Source organism: Hypanus sabinus, chromosome 16 (genome assembly GCF_030144855.1).
Source record: "Hypanus sabinus isolate sHypSab1 chromosome 16, sHypSab1.hap1, whole genome shotgun sequence".
NCBI lineage: Eukaryota > Metazoa > Chordata > Chondrichthyes > Myliobatiformes > Dasyatidae > Hypanus > Hypanus sabinus.
This window is the reverse complement of record NC_082721.1, coordinates 37,671,380-37,694,596: the sequence shown is the minus strand read 5'-3', so window position 1 is coordinate 37,694,596 and position 23,217 is coordinate 37,671,380. Positions and strand designations below refer to the sequence as shown.

Here is a 23,217-nt window from a genome sequence, read left to right as displayed (position 1 = left end):
TAGTAGATGTCAATCAGGTTGGGGTGATGCAATCTCTCTCTTAACCAGCCCACTTTGCCCGAGGGCCTGCACGTAGCATAATCCCCAATCCACAAACGTTGTCTCCAGGAGACAGTGGCCATGTCTCTCTCTCATTTCCTGGGTCCTCTGACCCAACCCAATAATGCTCTTGCGATTCTCACAGAGGAGGGGGCTGCGGGCATAACACCTTCCCTCTTCAAAGCGTTTTTACCAGCGGTTAAAAATGAAGTAGTACAGAGTCTTACAGGATTGGGGAAGCTAACACAATACCAAAGTTTTTCTTTTCTACAGAGTAATACAGTGATACATTCAATTCAGTATCTAAACAGTTAACGATTTCAGTGTCACTTTCTTTAATATCTTAACATCTTGTACCATACCAACATCTTATAGCATCAGACTTCAATTTAATAACCACCTATTTTATTATTTTTTCAACAACAAAACTAAGGAGGTGTGCTCTTAGCTTACGTGCATCTACAAAAGTTTATGTAAATACTAGTCTTTCGGTCGTTTTCAAACTGAACAGGCAGGCTTCCAAGGGGGTTGTCTTTATTATTCACAGGCTTTGTCGAAATCCCATACAACCGGCTTCGCTATTTAAAAATGGCGTCCCCCTTAACCGTTGCCTCTTTTCCAGGGAATTTGAGTAAGGTGGCGAGATAAACCCTCGCCTGCCTGTTCCATAGGAATTATTTTATCAACACCGTGTCCCAAACTTAGCCCATCTTCTGAATTTCCACCCACCTCTGTAATTTTACACAGGTGGCTAACCCTCTCGTCAGGCCCCTTTAGACTATGTGGTTTCAGTTCAACTTCCTTGCTCAAGCAGCATTTCAAATTCTGCCCTTTTACACCACATGCTGGAATAACAATAGTGTGTGTGGGGGGGGGGGGGCTATCATATTCCGGCTTAATCTGTAAGCGATCTGCAGGGCTTAGAAATTCTTCATTCGATTTGGGAACTACAGATTTCCCGTTTCCTTCAATGATAATTCTTAACTCCCCATTCTTAGACTCTGTCTTAACTTTGAACACACCTTCGAGCAGAAACACCTGGGAACTCTCACTTCCCATGATTACCAAGGTTAACCCTTTTCCCACTGAACTAAGTCTATCTGACCCACAAGAACGGTAGTCCCGTTCCACTGAATCAAATACTTTTTCTGAGCTCCGTTACTAGGTTCAGTACCACATGCATCCTCATCTTGGACACACTCAAATGGGACATTGGCCACTTCTAGGCTTTCAATACCCGTATCCTTTTCAAATTCTAAGTTCCCCCGATCCTCCCAGGTACTCTCTGGGCAACTCCCTTCCGGAGTAAACTCAACCCCGTGGGCTGAAACAACCTCATCTGCCAACCCAGCAGACTTCTTCGAGGTAATTGCATCCTTTTCCTTTAGGATTGCCCTCATTTCATTATTGGGAACACCTTTAGAATTTTCAACTTCTTCAAACAGTTCTGCCAAACCAGACAGATCATCCTTGTCCAACTCTGGACCTCTTAACTGCTCTAGCAGTTCCTCATCTTTATTTCCAGCCTCTAGGACCTTTCCCCTCGCTAAGGGCAGATCTACCTCCGCTTCCTTACCCTCTTTGACTTTACTACTCTTCGTTTTACCACCCTGTAAACCCTCGTGGTACAAGGTCGGTAGAAACGTCTCGACCAAATCGAAACTGGCCAGATTTAAACTGCTCTCGTTCTCAGCTGCCTTTCTCGACAGGCTGCGAGTGACTGCGCATACGGGATAGATCTTGGAATCTAGGGGCGGGGCCACCACACTCACCGGTCGGCTGGCCATCGTCATGGCTGCCCAAACCTTACCACCTGCTAAATCGTTACCGAAAAGGACGTCCGCGTCCTTCTTCGGGAATTCCGATCGCACTCCTATTTCAACTGGCCCAGATACCAGCTCACAATCCATAATGACCTTATGTAAGGACACCATTTCTGTTCCTTTACGTATCCCCTTTACAGCTACCATTCTCGTCTTTCGACCAAACTCTAGTACCTTACTGCTGATCAACGACAGCTCAACCCCCGTGTCTCTCCAGATCTGTACGGGAACTGGTGTGTCTCCCTCCCTCACAGACACGGTTCCGTGTGACAGACAAGTCTCCAACCCTTCTCGTACTCTGTCTACCCCGGGCTCTCTTGTCGATCTACTGATTACCATGGCACATCCGATAGGGACTGCTGCTTTCCCCTTTCCTGTTTCTTTCCTCGGAGCAAAGCACCGCGATGCAATATGTCCCACTTTTCCACAATTAAAACAGGTCAAGCCCGGAAATCTCTGGCTGTCTGGCCTTTCCCCCTCGACCTTACCACTAGCTCCCGGCAGGACCTCTGCCTCAGCTGGCGGACTTTCTCGATCGTTCCCACGGTCTCTCTGGGTACTTTTATTCGAGGAAAACTTTGTCTTGTGGGTTAGGGCATATTCATCTGTGAACCTAGCAAATTCCGAGATGGACTTACCTGGCTTCTCATTCAGATACGTCCGGATATCCTCTGAAACACACCCTTTAAATTCCTCAATCAGAATTAGCTCCCTGAGATGCCCATAATCTTCTCCCACTCTCTCTGCGGTGCACCACCGGTCCAAGAGCACACCCTTCTCATAGGCAAACTCGGCATGTGTCTGATTCCACCCTTTCTTTAAACTTCGAAACTTTTGTCTATAAGCCTCAGGTACTAGCTCATAACCCGGAGAATGGCTGCCTTTACTTTGTCATAACTCTCCTCCTCTCCCTCCTCCATGGCCAAAGCCGTATATGCCCGCTGTGCCTTCCCCTTCAACACACTTTGTAACAGCGCCACCCACTGACCTTTGAGCCACTTCTGATTCACTGCCACCTTTTCAAAAAGCAAGAAGTAACTATCGACGTCCGTTTCCTCGAACGGAGGTACTAGCCTCAATTCTCGACTAGCATTGAAATGCTCCTCTTGGTCTGACCCCTGACCGCGTTGCTCTTGCTTTAACTTCTCCATCTCCAAGTCATGTTTCCTCTGTCTCTCGGCCTCCCTCTCCTTCTCGGCCCTTTCCTTCTCCTTCTCAGCTGCTTCCAGCTTTTTTAACTGAAGTTCACGCTCTCTTTGCTTCTCAGCTCTTTCCTGCTCCCTTTTCACCTCTAATGCCCTTTAGCTGGCGCGCATGCTCCCTTTGTATCTCGGCTCTTTCGCTCTCTCTCTCTTGGCTGCTTCCAGCTGCTTTAACTTAATTTCATGTTCCAACCTTAATTTCTCCAACTCTAACTGAGCCGTCCCACTAGCTGGTACCTTTTCAGGGATATTTTCCAATACCTCAGCTGCAAACACATTCTTCTCGATGTAATACTGAGTTATGGCCCTTCGCACCTCCCTCTTTTTCATTGACGACCTCACCTCTGCGAGGTTTAACCACTTCGCCAATTTTACCAAGTCTGATTTGGTGGCTGCCTCTAGCACCTCCAGAGTCGGGTTTCCTATAAATTCATCCACGTCCATCTTTGTTGGTTACCCGTCTGGCTACCCGCGTACCAGATCCAAGTATGGACTTACAAGCCCAATTCACTGGCTCCCCAATTTGGTTTCAAATCTCGAGACGAGAACCCCAATTTTTGTTACGAACCCCGTAACTGGGTCACTTACCAGCAAAGATCGAGAGGTCCGTTGAAGTCTGATGGTACTATTTTTAAAAGTCTTTATTTATAAAGGGGCACAAAAATAAGATTAATACAGACATTCAGATAATATATGTCGTCAATACTCAACCTAAAAACGCGGGTATAATAATAATCATCAATAAGCAATAGCTCTATCGTTTGTCTAGGGGATATTGTATTGTCCGATGGAAAGATAAAAGTCACTGTCCTTTTTCAATCTTTTTATTATTGTTATTAATATCAACAAAATACAATTGATACATAGATAATGGGATTACATACACATTTCAACTGCACATGAAAGAATACATAAGCAATGATTACAGTATAAATGAGTATTCCCAAATCATGAACGATACAATACATAAATAAACAAGGCAAATCTAGGTATATCATAATAAGTAATTAAAAAAACAGAAAAAAGAAAAAGAAAAAAAAATGCAAAAAAACTAATCTAATAGCTAATGAGAAAAAAAAGGAAAAAAGAAAAACTGAAAATAGAAAAAAAAAAGGCTGTTTATAATGTCTCACAAAAATACAGAATCATCAGTGTCGTCAACTCCGATCCTCTCAACATATAAAAAATCAAAACTGGAAAATCAAATAAGCTTGAAACAGGGTCATATTACATCATATGAAAATATTGAATAAATGGTCTCCATGTCTTTTCAAATTTAATAGAAGTATCAAATACACCACTTCTAATTTTTTCTAAATTTAAACATAACATAGTTTGAGAAAACCAATGAAATACAGTAGGAGGATTAATTTCCTTCCAGTTCAACAAAATAGATCTTCTAGCCATTAGTGTAAGAAACGCAATCATTCGACAGGTGGAAGAAGATAAATGAAGTGAGTCCATCATTGGTAAACCAAAAATTGCGGTAATAGGATGGGGTTGTAAATCAATGTTCAATACCGCAGAAATAATATCAAAAATATCTTTCCAATATTTTTTCAAAAGTGGACACGACCAAAACATATGAGTTAAAGACGCTATTTCAGATTGACCTCTATCACAAATAGGATTTATATAGGAATAAAAATGAGCCAATTTATCCTTGGACATATGGGCCCTATGTATGACCTTAAAATGTATTAATGAATGTTTGGCACATATAGATGATGCATTAACTAATTGAAGAATTCTATCCCAATTCTCAATAGGAATAATAAGGTTAAGCTCTCTTTCCCAATCATTTTTTGTCTTATAAAGGGGCTCTGAACGTATCTTCATAATTATATTGTAAAGTTTTGGTATAAGCCCTTTTTGAAAGGGGTTTAATTCAAACAAACTCTCCAAAATACCTGAAGACACAAAATTTGGAAAAGTAGGAAGTACAGTATTTAAAAAAATTCCTAATCTGTAAGTATCTAAAAAAAAATGAAATCTAGGCAAATTATATTTATTAGATAATTGCTCAAAAGACATAAAACAATTATCCAAAAATAAATCAGAAAATCGTAGTAATCCCTTAGTCTTCCAAGCCGAATAAGCTTGGTCTATAATTGAAGGGTGGAAAAAACAATTGGATACAATAGGAATATTTAAAACGAATTGAGTCAACTCAAAAAATTTCTGAAATTGAAACCATATCCGTAAAGTATGTTTAACTATCGGGTTGTCAGTTCGTTTCGGCAATTTAGAAAGAGCAAAAGGGAGAGAAGTCCCCAAAATAGAACCCAGTGCAAAACCTGGTACCGATTTAATTTCCAGGCTCACCCAATGAGGGCTAAAATATTCATCCCAATCTTTCAACCAACATATCAAATATCTAATATTAACTGCCCAATAATAAAATCTGAAATTAGGCAATGCTAGTCTACCTTCCTTCTTTGCCTTCTGTAAGTATGTTTTACCTAACCTGGGATTTTTATTCTGCCATATATATGAGGAAATTTTTGAATCAACATTAGTAAAAAAAGATTTCGGAATAAAAATTGGTACCGCTTGAAAAATATATAAAAACTTAGGTAAAATAACCATCTTGATAGCATTAATCCTACCTATCAGAGATAAAGATAATGGTGACCACTTAGTAAACAAGCATTTAATCTGATCAATTAAGGGTACAAAATTAACCTTAAATAAGTCTTTATGATTTTTTGTAATTTTAATCCCTAAGTAAATAAAAGAGTCATTAACTAATTTAAAAGGTAAGTTTCCATAGATTGGGACCTGTCTATTTAAAGGAAACAATTCACTCTTATTAAGATTTAATTTATTCCCAGAAAAGTCACTAAATTGAGCCAACAATGATAAAACTACAGGAATAGATTTCTCAGGATTAGAAATAAATAATAATAAATCCTCTGCATAATCTGTCCCACGATTAATACCAAGAATATCCTGTGATTCTCTGATAGCAATTGCCAAGGGTTCTAAAGCAATATCAAATAATAGTGGGCTAAGAGGACAGCCTTGTCTAGTGCCCCGAAATAAACGAAAAAAGGGAGATCTTTGATTATTAGTAAACACCGAGGCTACTGGAGTATGATAAATCAGTTTAATCCAGGAAATAAATGTCGGACTAAAATTAAACTTCTCCAACACATTAAATAAGTATGGCCATTCAACTCTGTCAAATGCTTTCTCCGCATCTAATGAAATAACACATTCTGAAATATTATGTGAAGGAGTATACACAATATTCAATAACCTCCTAACATTAAAAAAAGAATAACGATTTTTAATAAAACCGGTTTGATCTTCCGAAATAATCTGGGGTAATACCTTCTCCAACCTGGAAGCAAGTAACTTGGAAAAAATCTTGGAATCTACATTCAATAAGGATATTGGTCTATAGGATGCGCAATCAGTAGGGTCTTTATCTTTCTTCAATATTAAAGAAATGGAAGCTCTATAAAAAGATTGTGGCAAATTGCCCAATCTAATTGCTTCTTCAAAAACCTTATATAACCAAGGAGAGAGAGTAGCGGAAAAACATTTAAAAAATTCTGCTGTATACCCATCGGGACCAGGTGCTTTCCTTGAATTCATGGAGGAAATAACTCCTTTGATTTCTGCATCAGTCATAGGAGATTCCAATAATGAAAGATCATCTGGTGATAATTTTGGGAAATTCAATTTCCCAAGAAAATCGCACATGGTACCACAATCCTGAGGAAATTCAGAATGATACAGGGAAGTATAAAAATCTTGAAATGATTTATTTATCTCATCATGGTTAACTGTCAAATCCCCATTTTTCTGACGGATCTTAGTAATTTGACGTTTAACCAAAGCATTCTTCAATTGACTAGCTAGCAGTTTACCCGATTTATCACTATGTATATAAAAATCAGATCTGGACTTCATCAGTTGATTTTCAATCGAAGATGTAAGTAATAAACTATATTCTGTTTGAAGTTCAACCCTTTGCTTGTAAAGCTCCTTACTAGGAGTAATCAAGTATTTCTTGTCAATCTCTTTAATTTTATCAACCAATAAAAGAGCTTCCTTCTTTATGTGTTTTCTCAGACCAACAGAGTAAGAGATGATCTGTCCACGTATATATGCTTTAAAAGTGTCCCAAAGTGTTCCGTAAGAAATATCTTCCGTGGAGTTGATTGAAAAGAAGAAGTCGATCTGTTCATTCATAAATTTAATAAAGTCTGGATCTTACAGTAAATTAGAGTCAAATCGCCATTGTCTAGCATTAGGAACTGTATCCATATATTTAATAGAAAGTTTTAATGGAGCATGGTCAGAAATAGCTATACTATCATAATCACAACCATTTACCTAAGAAATCAAACAAGAGTCAATTAAAAAATAATCAATTCTTGAATAAGAATGATAAACATGTGAGAAAAAAGAAAACTCCTTGTCCTTAGGATGCTGAAATCTCCAAATATCAAAAACTCCATTATCAGTCATGAAAGAGTTGATACAAGTGGCCGACTTATTGGGTAAAGTCTGAGTAGATATAGATTTGTCCATCAAAGGATTTAAACAACAATTAAAATCACCACCCATTATCAACTTATATTCATTTAGATTAGGTAAAGAAGTAAATAATGACTTAAAAAAATCAGGACAATCCACATTTGGAGCATAAACATTAACCATAGCAACCTTTTTATTACAAAGTAAGCCCGTAATTAACAAAAATCTACCATTCAGATCCGAAAAGATATCATGTTGGACAAATGCAATAGAGGAGTCAATAAAAATTGAAACTCCCTTTACTTTGGCATTCAAATTCGAATGGTACTGTTGACCCCGCCAAAACCTAAAAAAATGATAATTGTCCTCCTTCCTCACATGAGTTCCTTGTACAAAAATGGTATGAGCATTAAGTCTTTGGAATACTTTGAAAAATCTTCTTTCGTTTAATCGGATGGTTTAAACCATTAGTATTCCAAGACACAAAATTAATGGTCTGAGCCATATTTCTAAAATCAACCCTTTGGTATAAAAAGGGTTAACCAAATTATAAACTCATGCACCCGGAAGAGGAACAAAAATAAAGAGTGGACGTATTTGTAGTTCAAAAACAGCACAAATGAAAAAACTAAAACAAACTGGAAAAGGAAATATAGAGTTAGAAATATAGAGTTTTCCACCCCCTCAAGAGAGAGGAAAAAAAACAACAGCCAAAAATCAGCTGGGAAAAGGAAAACATGAAACTAATTCTACCCCCATATCAGCGGAAGACCACTCCGTATATAAAGGATATATATTAAAAAAATCCACCCAAACTTAAAAAATTATGATCACTATACTAAAAACCAAACTTCTTAATATACTTGGTTGTAAAAAAAACTAAAAGAATATAATCACTAAGAACTTATAAATCGGGTTATAACCCAAACAAACCAAAAAATATTTAGACTGTGATAAGCGATGCATTGTAGGAAGAAGAGGAGAGAAAAAAAAATAACGCCATCTTAAAAAAAACAAAAATATTTATCCAAAAAACCACTTTCTTAGTAAAAAAGAATTCACCTTCGAAGGAACAAAAATAATAGTCAACAATATAGCATAATGTTTAAAGTGTATAAAACAAATCAATTTATACCACTTTAACTTGAATATAAAGTGTAGAGTAAACCTACGCCAATAGCCAGAAACAAAATCTGGTTTGAGGAATCAGAAACCATCTTACACGATCAAAAACCCTCATTTGTTAGGAATGAGATTCCGTAACAGTAGGAATGTTCTCATTTAGAAAACTTCTCGCTTCAGATGTAGAAAGGAAAACCCGGCATGGAGCGTTTGGCGGCGAGTTTCTGAGCTTCGCAGGGTATAAGAGTGCAGGTTTTAGATTTTTCTCATAACATTCAGACATCAGAGGTTTAAAAAGAAGCCTTGCCTTCATTACTTCAGGACTAAAATCTTCTACTAAGCGGAAATTGTGATCCTGAAATTTAACCATTCCTACACGCCGGGCCACACGAATAAGTTGCTCTTTATCATGTACGTAATGAAACCAGACAATTACAACCGAGGGTTTAGCTGAAGCACTTGGTGATCGACGCTTGATTCTATGAGCACGATCAAGTAATGGGGGGCGATCTGGAAATACAGACGGGAACGCATCCTTTAAAAGTTGAGCAAAGAATTTCGAAAGGTCGTCTTGTTCTATGCCATCCGGGAGACCAAATATACGTAGGTTCTGTCTTCTGGACCAATTCTCAAAGTCGACACTCTTGGCTTTAAGTGTTTCCACCAGTTTAGTGGTCGGAAGTAAATCCTGTTGCAATTTTTCAATGATCAAATCTCGTTTCTGAGCGTCTTCTTGCAGAGATGCGATAAGAACTTACTGCTGGTTAATTACTGAATCCGTCTTTTCCATATAATCTTGAAAAGCCTTTATATCTTGTTTAAAAATTTGTTGTAGTTCATCAAATTTTTTATCCAAAACCTCCAAAAACAATTCATAAGTTAATTCAGTGCGTTGCGGATGAGCTTGCTTCTTTCCATTACCGTTCGGGTTCCTCCCAGGTTCTCGTCCTTTAGATCAAAGAGCCATTTCTGATTGCATATCTTCAAAAATTCACAATAATCTCTTAATGATAAGTCCAAAAAAATAGCAAGAATCTTTTGGTGTAGGTAAAAATAAGTTGGATAAGGGTGATCAAAGGTTAAAAAAAGTAAAGGTTATGGATCGAATCTAAAACAGTACTCACTCCATGAGCATCTCCTGCTGACCTCCATCACTGTCCTTTCAAGCTGCAGCTCTTTGGGTTTAAGAGAGACGGTTTTAAACTTGCCCGGGTCTTTTATAAGGCCAATCCGTTGAGTCGGGGGAGTTGGTTCCCCGTTGTTAGTTCCAAGTCGTTTTCCGTGGTACCAGCCACCAGCCCCCAGGCAAGGGAACCGAACGCACATGGCTTCCTTCAAATGGCTTCCCGCTATTACGGGATCGCTAACGTTTCTTCTGGTGCGTCTGAGGGGCTGTCCCTACAGAGCCCCTCTTTTATCTTAACTCGCAGGGTAGTAGATGTCAATCTCTCTCAACCAGCTCACTTTGCCCGAGGGCCTGCACGTAGCATAGTCCCCAATCCACAAACATTGTCTCCAGGATGCAATGGCCATGTCTCTCTCTCATTTCCTGGGTCCTCTGACCCAACCCAATAATGCTCTTGCGATTCTCACAAAGGAGGGGGCTGCGGGCGTAACACATTAATAATAAAGTTAGTTGTATTACTTTTGATTTTGTAGCAACTTTAGTTGACCTATCCAAAACTGAATCTAAACAAAAATTAAAATCTCCACCTATTAATATTTTATCATGTGCATCAGCCAAGTTCAAAAAAAAGTATGAATTTTGCATCATTTTCATTTGGTGCATAAATGTTCATAAAAGTCCATCATTCTGAAAAAATTTGACTATGTATAATCACATATCTCCCCACAGAATCAATGATTACATTTTGTATTTTAATTGGTAAAGATTTATTAACCAAAATTGCAACTCCTCCTGATTTTGAATTAAATGAAACTGCAATGACATTTCTAACCCAATCCCTCTTTAATTTCTTATGTTCTGTTTCTGTTAAATGTGTTTCTTGTAAAAAAAAAACTATCTCCTTTCATTTTCTTAATATGTGTTAAAGCTCTTTTTCTTTTCACAGGTCCATTAATTCCATTAACATTAAAACTTAAATTAAGTAAATTAATCATTCATAATACCTTGGGAACTCTTTAAAATTCTCCATGTTGCTATGAGTTTCTCCCCAACCATCCAGGCAAAAAAGAAGAAAAATAGAAGAAAGATAACTAATATATAAGAATAAAAAACAAAGTACCCCCCACTAATGTTGTGAATAAAAAAAAATTACCCCCCCCCCCCATTTTATGGGTCATTGCAATCGCCATGATTGTACACGTGAAACTTGCAGCCATTGATCAGGAGCTCCTCCAGCTCCCCCCCCCCCCAAAAAAATAGAAAGAAAATATATTAGTGAAGAAGAAAAAAAGAAAATAATTAATGTCTCTACTCCCAATTAATACTCCAAGTATTTTTGTTTTCCTTATAAATGTCCGTCAAGTCCAACCTTATTTCAGTCTTCATCATTAGTCCACTTCATTTCTATAATTCTTTACTGCTCTTCGTGGACATCAGGTAATTCTTGTAGAAATTTCTCCGCTTTCCGTTAGTCAACAAAAAATCTTCTTTCTTCATTATCCAGGAAAATTATCAATTTTGCTGGGTAGTTCAATAAAAATTTATAGCCCTTTTCCCATAAAGATTTTTTCACTGGATTAAATTCCTTCCACCTCGTCAGAAGATTGTAACTTATGTCTGGATTGAAAAAAACTCTGTTCCCTTCTATTGTCAATGGCCCATTTCTCTTTTTAGTATCTTGAGTAGCTGCCTTCAAGATCATTTCTTTATCTTGTTACCTTATCAAAATTGATCTTGGATTTTGATCTTGTTGAGGTCTTAGCCTTGAAGCTCTGTGTGCTCTTTCAATTTCAATTACTTGGCTTCCTTCTTTCATTTCCAAAATTTTTGGAATCCATTCTTGAAAGAATTTTATTGGATTTTCTCCCTCTGTACCTTCCATAAGACCAACAATTTTGATATTATTTCGTCGACTTGAGTTTTCAAGTGCATCTATTTTTTCCAACATCCGTTTTCTTTCTATTGTCCAGGCAAGATTATTGTCTTCTATCTTATCTATTCTTTCAGTATTTTCTTCCACTTTTACTTCCATCTCTTTAACTTTATTATCCATCTTTTGGTTTTCCACCACATTATCGAGTGTATTCTGCATCCTTCTTATAGCTTTTAATTCATTCATAATATATATCAGGATATCTTTTATGTCTCCTTTAATCTTCTCTTTCTTTTCCTCTTCTTCTTCCTCTGAATTTCCCAAAGAATTTCCACTTCCGATTCACTTCCAGTTTCACTTCTAGCCGTAGTTGGGATTTGTAGTTTTGTTACTTTTGTTAATATCTGTTCGTGCATACTTGTTTCTTCGCGCATGCGTTGTTCTTGCCGTTTCTTCTTAGAGACCGCCGACATTGCTGCAACTTCCTGTCCCGCATCATCAGAAGTGCCATGCACTTCGCTGGGAGGAGATCCAACTTGAGTCCCAGGCTTCGCCGATATTGTTAGGCCTTTTTCCCCGCCGATTTGCGCAGTCTTAGAAGTGGTAGCTTTCTTCTGTTTCGGTTTAGGAGCCATATCAAAAGATAATGCTGAGTTACTTACAAATAGTTTCTAGTAGATATTTGTTAAATCTTCATTTAAACCCTATTTCATTACTTTTTACGAGGGAGCTGGATTCCCAACGTCTCGATCCTATGTCATCACGTGACCTTTGAAGATAACTTGCTTTAAGGCACAGTTTGAAAGATGGTGCTTTTCATTTTTGAGAGGGTCTGCAGTAATTTAAAATCTAGTACAGAACAAGAATAAGCCCTTCAACTCAATGCCTCTGCTAATCATGATGCCAAAGTAGTTGCCTCTGCCTGAACATTATCTATATCTCTCCATTCTGCACATGTTCACATACCTGTTCAAATTCTGGTTAATTGGGCCATAGGTTAATTGGGGCAGATACTTATTTGGACAATTCTTAAAGAACAAAAACTTGTTGAGAAAATAGCTGGGATTCCCTTCATGGAAAAAATCTGTAGATGCTGGAAATCCAAGCAATACACAGAATACTAGAGGAACTCAGTAGGCCAGACAGCATTCCCTTCAATTATTTGGGACACGATGCTGCTTAATTGAGGCAAGAGAATGTTGCCGAACATTTTCTAACTAGCGTCAGTTATGTGCATTTGTATGCATTGAGTACAACACTGCTTTAAGGGAACAGTTTTTAAATAACATCATGGAGAAAAATCATGAGAAATAAGCTGTATGGCAATTCGGAACTGCTTTGCTCACTGCAGTTTCAGGCATTCATGCTTGGAGATGCCAGAAACAGCCAGGAGTGAAAATGAAATTATTTCACCACTTCAGGTTAGGGACTACAAAGAATGAAAATGAAAATTTGGAGGATGTAATCATCAACAGCATTGATTGAATGCAGTCTATTAGATGCACTAAGTGTCTGTGCTGATTTTGTTCATTTATAGTCAAATGATCAGTATGTGGATGAATTTCCTCTGTCAATAAGTATTAGGAATTAATACATAGCTTTATAGCACTGTAGTAGTTTTGGGAGTGTTCTAATTTGTTCTGGAATTCATTGAAATACATAATTTGTTACTCAGTTTGATTTTTTTTTATACTGTTTTTAACTATTTCCGTGAAACTTTGGCTAACTGGGGCAGCCGTTTGATGTAGCTGTGAGGGTTTGTATATGAAATAAACTTTATCCATGGATTCTTTCTGGATCCCAAGGAGCAATTGCAATTCAGTTTTGCCAAGCAAAACTAGTTCATAACTTTTGAGTTGTAATACAGATTGGCTACATGTTATTCTATGATGTAGGAACTTAAAGGCAGAATCTGTGGGGGTAGGAAGTAAAAAGCAGTGCAGTAAAATTTTTGATGCCACTATAGTTGACAGAATCGTGGATGGTGAGGGAAGTAAACAGGACTAAGATCAGTAAGCTGCTTGAGTAGTGTCATAACAGTAACCTTGCACTCAACATTATTAAAACGAAGTCCCTGATTGTAGACTGCAGGGAGGGAAAGCATTCTGACTGATTGCATCATGGACCGGTATGGAAACTGTGATCCACAGAGGCTACAGAGAGTGGTAACTTGAACAGTTCCATCATGTGTGCAACTCTCTCCACCAAGGATATCTAGAAGAAGTGATGTGTCTCAGGAATGCTACATCTGTGCCATGTTGGCATCAGCTAAAGATACAGGAGCTTTGAAGTCCCACACTTAAAATTATTAACTGTGGCACCCTTCTGGGCTGTCATCAGGTTCTTGAACTGACCTGAAGAAATCTAATTCTCTCTCTGGGTATATTTCCTCCAACCTGTAGTAATGTCTTGTTTAGTTTTGTTTTATTGTGTAAGTTATGAATAATTAGTGTTATTTATGACATTTCTAATGTACAGTACTGTGCTGCATCTGCACAAAATAATTTTCATGGTATTTGTACCTTGGGTGTGTATGCTGATGGCAATAAAGTAACTTTATACACCTGTTGCCTCCATAGTTGCTGCTGATCACTGAATTGTCCAGCATTGTTTTGTTTCAGATGCTAGCACCTGCACTTTTTGTCTGTTGTTATTTCTTTGCTTTATGCTTTAAATCTCTATCTTTATATTTATACTCTTAACAAGTGCAACAATGGCACTTGCATACAGTTAGATATGTTTCCATATCTTTTAAGGTATGCTGTGTTTGTGTACTGTTTTGCAGAGTGTGCAACAAGCTCTGGTTTAACAGTTGCAGCTTTAGGCAACATCTGTGATCAAACCTGAAACCTGCACTTAAAAAAAACTGACTATCTTTTGATTTATACTTTTTCTGTTTCCTCCTGTTATTGTTGTAGCTCACTGTTTAAATGCAGAGACAAAGCAATCCACAGTAAATCACTAGCATTGGCAATTTCCAGTCACAAGTACAAAACGTGAATAATTTTGGAAGTTGGTCGCCAGTTATAATTTCAGGATGCAGGCATGTTTGTATATTTATAGAAACATCAAAATATGTAGGTGCTAAAATATTTCTAATTTGTATTTTTTTTTGCAACTGGGACTTTTGCTGAAGTATATGTATGTAAACTGAATGCATGTTGTTCTTGTGCTAAATATGGCGGGTGCTGATGTTCTTTAGAACTGATAGATTTGCCTACATGCAGAGAATGAGGTCTCTACCTTATCAGATAAACCTATGTGAAGAATACATAACTATACCTGATCTGATGAAATGTTGGATTGTAGGCTCCCAGGTGGAATATGAGGAATAAAACAACAGTAGTTGTTTTGTCATCCACATCTTTCTGTTCTGCCCCCATCTATTCTATTTGTCTATCGCATGCACATTCTTCCCATTGTTTCCATCTGCCCATCATGCCTCCCTGCCTCCCTGTATTTGGTTTAATTTTTCATCTTCCTTTCTTAACTCTATTTCACAATCTGAAGCTCTTTCTTGTCTCCACTTATCATTTCTTTGGCTATCTCTGCCCTTCTCTCTTCCACCTGACTCAATCTGCCAATCAGCAGCTCCTCACCCGGATCTGCCAGTCACTTGCCAGCTTTCTCCCTCCTCCTCGTCTCTTTTTTTATAGTTACCTCCCTCTTTCAGTCCAGATAAAGGGTCTTGACCCAAAATACTGACTGACTGTTACCCTCCACTTATGCTACCTGAATTATTGAGTTTCTCTATCATATCACTTTTGTTTGCTTCAGATTTCATCTCTATAGTTTATCGTCTCCTTTATTTAGAAAATTGTTGAAAATGTACTCAGTTGAAGCTCACTGAGTCTTTTTACGTATAAATAAATCCCATGTAGAGTGATTTTAAAAAAACACTGTTTAATCTATTAGTCTTTTGACAGCTCTACTGAAGGTTTCCAGTTATTCTATTTTCCTATCCTGTTTCCACAACTATAATGTTTTTCTTTCCAGATTCCAACAACTATTGAAATACAGGTGACCCCGGGGTTATGTCTATTTGGGTATTGGAAATTTTGGCCTATAGAATTCACAAATGGCTACCTTAAAACTTTGAGATGCAGAATAAAATTCATTCTGACTGAATTTATGTAGGTGCAAAAAAGAAAACTTCTTTTCATCTCTCATTTTCTGATACTTGCACAGATGATGCTGCTTCATATGATGGAAAATTGTAGTATGGGTTGTTGTCTAGGAGAATGCCAGCACCCTCCATTCTTGTAATGCAAGCCAATGTCTTGAGCTGAAATAAGCCTGTGATCTTGAGATGAGATCATGAGGTTGTGATTCTAAAGGGCAATTTATACTTCTGCATCGAATACGCCTTAGGTACGGCATAGCCTGATGCGCACCTCCCTAAAAACGTAACTATGTGTTGCGGAGAGGCAGACTGCAACAACGGTGATTGGTCCACTTGGTAGCATCGCATTTCCTCCTACGCATTTCCGGTTGCTGCTGCTTCTCTGCCATTTTTGAATTGAGAGAGAAGAGAGAAGAACGTGAGTTGGAAAATGGACCAAATCGAGGAGAGGTTAATTGAGGAAGTCTGAAAATATGTACATACGAACATGAAGAATCTCAACACAGTAACATAGAAACCCTACCGCCAACTAGCATTTTGGCAGTGAATTGCAGAGCAACGCAGACGCAACAACGCACAAGTATAAATGCTCAGAACGGTGTAGGCCACTTGCATAGGCTATGGCATAGAGCCTATGCAGAAGTATAAATCAGCCTTGAGGCTGTCACTGTTTTTGTGCTTAGGAAATGAGGCCGTCCTAGTCCAGTAGTAGCTCTGCAAGGTGAAAGACCATGCATTTCTTTTTGCTATCAGTTAGTTTACTTGGGCAAGGCCAACATCGAATTCAACATTTGGTGACAAGGATTGATTTGAGCAATTTTTCACTTTTTTGTCAGGTGTGTGGCAATGATATGTCTTTGGAGCTGGAGAACAAATCTATAATGCCACACTTGGGATGTTGTTGGGGTTCCACAGCTTTTGTGTATCACACATAATCAATCATGTTGACTGCAGACTGGCTTTTGTGATGGTAGGGATCTCTAGAGACTGAGGTACATCAACAGTGTGGTATTTCTGGCTGAAATTGGCTCTATTTGTTTCACTCTGCCTTTTGCTATTTTTCAACAACAATGGGGCCTCTTATTAGATTTTTAAATTCACAGTTTGATGTACCAGGATTATAGATAATTGATCTGGTCCCTTCGGTAGTGCGTTATTTGCTCTATTTAAAAATGCTATTGTTTGTTTAGCATGCGTATAGTTTTCTGTTGTAGCTGCACCAAGTTTTTTTTTAACTTAATGTTTCTCCTTGCCTGCTTCTTAATATTGAAACTGTTTCCCCTAATTGGCTTGATCATGGTAAGAGTGTCAGGGTACACAGTACAGATTTTAATGCTAATGATGGTCAGTTTTGAATTGCTTATCTATTACAAATTTTATCTGGTTTTAGACTGGTGGTAACTACATAATATGAAGGGTGAAAATAAGATAGTTTCTCACGGGCATAGTAACCTCTGTACTGTTCACAAAGCCGTCTTTTGATTATCACTTGTAATTTTCACTTAATCAGCTTTTAAAAGTTTTAAAACTTTTTTATTGACAAATCATTGAAGAATGTCCTATGTCTAACAATCCTGAAGCGTTTTATGCCAATATTGTTCTAGAAGTCTGCTTCACAAACTCAGAATGTGAAGGGCAAAACTCAGCAGTTTCTTTCCGTGTTGATACCTCTTTTTTTGTTTATCCCATTTATTGCATTGGTTGTGCTACTAAACCACTCCTGAATGGCAAATGTTACAGTTTCTGACCCAAAGTATATTTTGTCCTTTCATCTCCAGTAGTGACTAGTGAGGAGGAATGTTGACTAATCGCCAAGATAGGAGGATGAGGAGTAGAATATTTGGAATTGAAACTGAGATTTTTGGATACTAAAGGAAAAAGAAGTTGAGGTCTGATAAAGGACTCTACATGAGAGTCGGCCCTGTTAAGGGTAGCCTGGCCACACAATATCCCAGGCCGTGAACTCGTCGAACATGTGCACAGGAATTCACTGATGTCTTCACGGGCATACTCTTCACTCATCCAGGCTGCTGTCCCTACATATTTTAAATCAACCACCACATCCCTGTACCAAAGAACTCTACACCTATAGAACAAAAGGAGTACCCCCCGATGGCATTGATGCCAATCACCATGAAGTACTTTGAACAGCTGATGATGGCACATATCAAAAACTCCGTTCCTGAACACTCACCAATATGCTTACCAACAGAACTGCTCTACGATAGATGCCATAGAAACTGTTGCACATCTGATGTTGACACATCTAGAAAAGGAGGACACTCACATCAGAATGCTGTTTCTGGATTTCAGTTGGGCATTCAGCACTACTGCCCCACAGATGTTGCTGAACAAAGTCCTTGGTCTAAATACATCTCTGTGCAACTGGATGTTGGACTTTCTAACGAACCGACCTCAGATAGTCAGGAGCACAACCACTCCTCCCTCCACATCATCCTCAACATGGGTCTCCCCCACCCCTCAGGGCTGTTTGCTGAGCTCATTCTGTACACTCTGCTGACACACGACAGCAGGATCAAACAGCTGAGCAATTTCAACTTCAAGTTCGCCCATGACTACATGTCCATGCACATATTTAAGGTGGAAATTGATCGTTTCCTGATTGGTCAGGGCATCCACGGATATGGTGAGAAGGTAGGCGTATGTGATTAAGTGGGATCCAGGATCAGCCACGATGGAATGGTGGAGTATATTTGATTGGCTGAATGGCCCAATTCTGCTCCTGTGTCTTGTGGTCAAACAACAATGAGACAGGCTACAGAGAGGAGGTGGAAGAGCTCAAGGCCTGGTGCCAGGCAAATAACCTCTTCCTTATTGTCAACAAGAAAAAGGAGTTGTTTATTGACTTAAGGAGCACTCTCACCACTTACACCCACCTTTATGTCGGTGACACAGCTGTGGAACTTGCAAGCTCTTTCAAACTCCTGGGAGTGCACATCATACAATAACCTCTCATGGTCCCAGAACACATCATACATAGTGAAGAAAGCAACATCAATGCTCATAATCTACTTTCTAGGAAGCTGATGAGAGCTGGACTTTGCACATCCATACTCACACCATTCTACAGATGCCAGTAGATAGCATCCTGACAAGCTGCATCACTACTTGGTGTGGAAATTGCACTGCGGTGGATAGGAAGGCAAAACTCAGTGCATCAGTGATCCCAGCCTACCTGTCATCGAGTACATATATACAGAAAGGTGCTGGAAAAGGGCTAGTAACATCATGAAGAATCCCACCCACCCTGCTCATGGACTATTTGTCCCTCTCCCATCAGGGAGAAAGCTACATAGCATTCACACCAGGACCTCTGGATTGGGGAAAAAAACAGCTACTTTCCCCAAGCAGTAAGGCTGATCAGCACCACTCACTAACCTGCCTCTCTACACCCTCAACCTCCACTACTATATCATTTTCTGTCAGTCACCTGATGTACAGACCCTCCTGTGCCTAGTGTCACTTTGATTGTATACCCTTACTCTATGTATATAAAAAAAATTGTGTAGTTATATTCATTGGGTTTTTTTCCTGTTGTTATTGTGTTCTTTGTCTTTTGTGTTTATTTTTGTGATGCACCAGATTCAGAGTAACAATTATTTTGTTCGCCTTTACATTTGTGGATGGAAAATGACAAACAATCTTGACTCTTTGATTTCTTGAAATGCGTTTGAGTATGTGATCAGCAAAGAATTTATTAAATTAGAATAGATTAGAGGGACCATAAAATCTGATCCATTACAGTGGATTCCGGTTAATTGAGACATATGGGGACCAGTACATCTTGGCCCAATTAAACAGCTGCCCAATTAGATGAAGTTTCAAGGAAATAGTTAAAAAGGTATTTTTTAAAAAGTCAAATTACTGTTTAACTGAGTAACAAAGTATGTATTTAAATGAAATACAGACCAAACCAGAACACTACCAATGCTACTATAAAACTGTATATTAGTACCTAATAGTTATCTACAGAGGAAATTATCCAGTGAATGCTGCGGTGTATGGAGCCTTGTCTTCATTCTGGGGCAGCTCTCTCACATTTGGTCCTCATGGGACACTCATGGCTCCAAGCATGCGACAGCGGTCACGCCCTGGTACACTGCTTCGACAGGTGGACTAAACCAAGTGAGGGTAGCCAGTGGGCTGCATATTCCAGTGAGATAGGGACATGCTTGTCCCAGCATGTGAAGTCAGAATTGGCAGACTGGGTGGATCAAGAGTGAGAAGACGGTTCTGCAATGTTTCATGAAGAGTCGAGGGCATGACGAGGCACAGAAGAAGTCATGGTCATCCACTGCAACCGAGGAAGACCACAGCTTGTGATGACGACTCGTGCCACTGGACCTGGACTTTGAGGTCAAGAGAGTAGAACTGTCTCAGTGTAACAGCTTTTCCACTTTAAAAATTCTCCTGCGCAGGCTTCATTGTCATCGTCGAATATGATGGACAACCAACATGCTGTTGTGTTCTTTTGATTGACTGTAAATTAATAAAATTAAAAAGTACAAAAAATTCAAAATAAAATTTATGATCAGAGTACATGCATGTCACACTGAGATTCTTATTCTATGGGCATACTCAGCAAATCTATAGAATAGTAACGGCAAACATCAAGAATTGTATACTGTAAACAAGCTGTGCAAATGCAGATAATAAATAAATAGCAATAAATAACAAGCATGAAATACTGTAACAAGATAAAATTAGCACAGGCACCTAGTGCAGATAATGGACTGCCTTCATACAATGCTATCAATAATTACATACTCCAAATTTTAATTTTCATTGTAATGTTCAAGATGATTATCGATATCTTTAAATTCTTCATAGTCCCTAACTAGTTGAAGTAGTGAAATGGGTTCATTTTCACTCCCCACCATTTCTGACATCTCCAAGCCTGAATTTTTGAAACCGCAGTGAACAAAATAATTCTAAATTATCTTTCTGCTTATTCCTCACCAACTATCAGTGACAAAAATCAATGCTTTTGGAATAAAAACTCACGCACTGATGCTACTTTAAAAACTGTTCAGCAACAGTCTCCTGTAACAATTAAGCAGCATAGTATCTCACATAAATGGAAGAAATCACAGCCATTTTCTTAATTAGTTTTTTTCTTAAAGACTTGTTCCAAATAAGCGGCTGCCATGATTAATTGATAGACCAATTAACTGGAATCCACAGTATTTCTCATGACTTGAGGAAGTTTCCTTGTCCTTTATCTCATGGAACCTACTTTATGTTGAGCATTCCTCAAGTTCATCTCCTATTGTACATCTGAATTTGGATTTGCCTCCTTTCCCTGTATCTTATTTTGACCAGGTTTAGACTTGGTTCCTTGGGCTAGAACCTAATGAATGAATAGTGATGAATCTTGTAACCTGTACTTTCTGGAGTTGCTGCAGGCCTGAGCAAATTACCTATCTGTGTTTCTGGATCAAGGGTAAATACTTAATGATAAAATGGGGGTCCAAAGAAGAATATTGTATAGAAGTTAGCATTGAAAATGGTGTAAGTTCAGCCATATGTTTAGTTAACTTATAAATGATGATGATTGACAGATTCAGAAAGGTTTGTTTCCTGATTATTGATATCTATACAATTTGCAACTTGCAATACCCACTGAATAAATCATTGGGCATGTATATTTGACACTTACTTTTAAGAAGAAAGAAAGATTTGTTAGAAAATGATTGCATTTTGTGTTTGTGACTGAATCATAACCATGAATTCTCTATCGTTTCAGATTGATGATGTTGCTGAGGGAGCGGTGAAACCACCATCAAATAAATACCCAATTTTCTTCTATGGTACTCATGAAACGTATGTTATTCTGCCTTTTCTTTACAACAATTGATTTATGATCAGTCAGGATATTTTGTTGGTGAATCTGGATTTGTTAGCCAGTATATTCCACCTTCTATCCCTGAAAGTTGCTGTGTACTGTATATGCGAATGAATAATTATATTGCCATATCTTAGCTGGTGTTCATCTAGTCACTATTAGTGTAGATTCTAAAAAGGTGATATTTTGTGTTGAAAGAAATTAACTGTTGTAAAATATTTCATAATTGTTAAGTGTACAGTCAGCGGCCACTTTATTAGGTACACCTGTGCACCTGCTTGATAAATGCAAATATCTAATTAGACAATTGTGTGGTAGCATAAATGCATGCAGAGATGGTCAAGAGGTTCAGTTTTTGTTTAGACCAAACATCAGAATGGGGAAGAAATGTGATCTAAGTGACTTTGACTATTATTGGTTATTGGTGCCAGACGGGGTGGTTTGAATATCTCAAACTGCTGATCTGTGATTTTCATGCACAACAGTTTCAGACTTTACACAGAATCATGCAAAGAACAAAGAAAAATTCGAGTGAATGGCAGTTCTGTGGGAGAAAGCATCTTGTTAATTAATGAGATCAGAGGAGAATGGCCAGACCTGTTCAAGCTGGCAGGAATAAGACAAAAACTTAAATAACAACATGGTACAATGGTGGTGTGCAGAAAAGCATCTCTGAACACAACATGTTGATCCTTGTAGGCGATGAACTATAGCAGCAGAAGACCACACCAGCTTCCTGTGCCTAATAAAGTGGCTAAGTGAGTTTATATCCCCATTTATTATGATGAGCCAAATTCAAGTTCGTAATGCACATTAATAAAACTTAAACTTACCTCCATTCTGAAGAGGACTTTCACTATTAATTAATATTTCATCTTGTTTAGTCAGTTTTTTTATCCATACTGCTTCAGCTTTTTCATACAATAGCCTTCAATCTCGATGGCAAGCCCATTATGTGTCATTTTATAAAATGCTTTTTTTTTAAAGTGCATGTACATAGTAAAGATTGCTTTTCCCTCATTAGCCCTCATTAGAAAAGTTCCATATTGTTGGTAGGCTCATTTTGCCTCTAACATATAAAAACTGTTTTTGTAATATATGTATTATCCAAATAAACAGTAATGGTGATTATGATGTTTTGAGAATATTCATTGTTGCACCCTTTTTAAAAAAAAAGGTGTATTATTTCCACATTCTAGTCCTTCTATCAACACCGTTGAACCTATAGTTGCTGAGAAGATTATGGCCTTGCATCTGCCCTTGCATCATCAATCTGGAATCTATCTTTTGTTGACTAAGTGATTTATTCACCTTAAGTACAAACAATCTTTCTAATACCACAAATTTATTAAGTTTCACACTATTCAGAGCCTCAATTGCTTCCATTTTGTATGTATTCTAGAAGCATCTTCTATCTTTTTACTTCTCCCTCATTACACTGTACCTGGGCCAAAGTGAAACTTTTGATTCCAATTTATTCAAGCCTGTTGTGTTCCCATTCCATTTGAAATGGCCCTTCAGTTAATTATTTTTTATCTTGAAATTTTCAATA

The 23,217-nt window shown here is 38.1% G+C and overlaps 1 protein-coding gene across 3 annotated transcripts in view; it reads left to right on the top strand.

The window, feature by feature from the left end:
• Positions 1-23,217, top strand: part of hdgfl2 (HDGF like 2) — a 96,963-nt gene that overhangs the window by 20,128 nt on the left and 53,618 nt on the right. For all 3 annotated transcript variants that reach the window (XM_059991598.1, XM_059991597.1, XM_059991596.1), the window contains exon 2: positions 21,567-21,643. In XM_059991598.1, the coding sequence (XP_059847581.1) occupies positions 21,567-21,643 (77 nt within the window). The remainder of the gene's footprint in view (positions 1-21,566; positions 21,644-23,217) is intronic.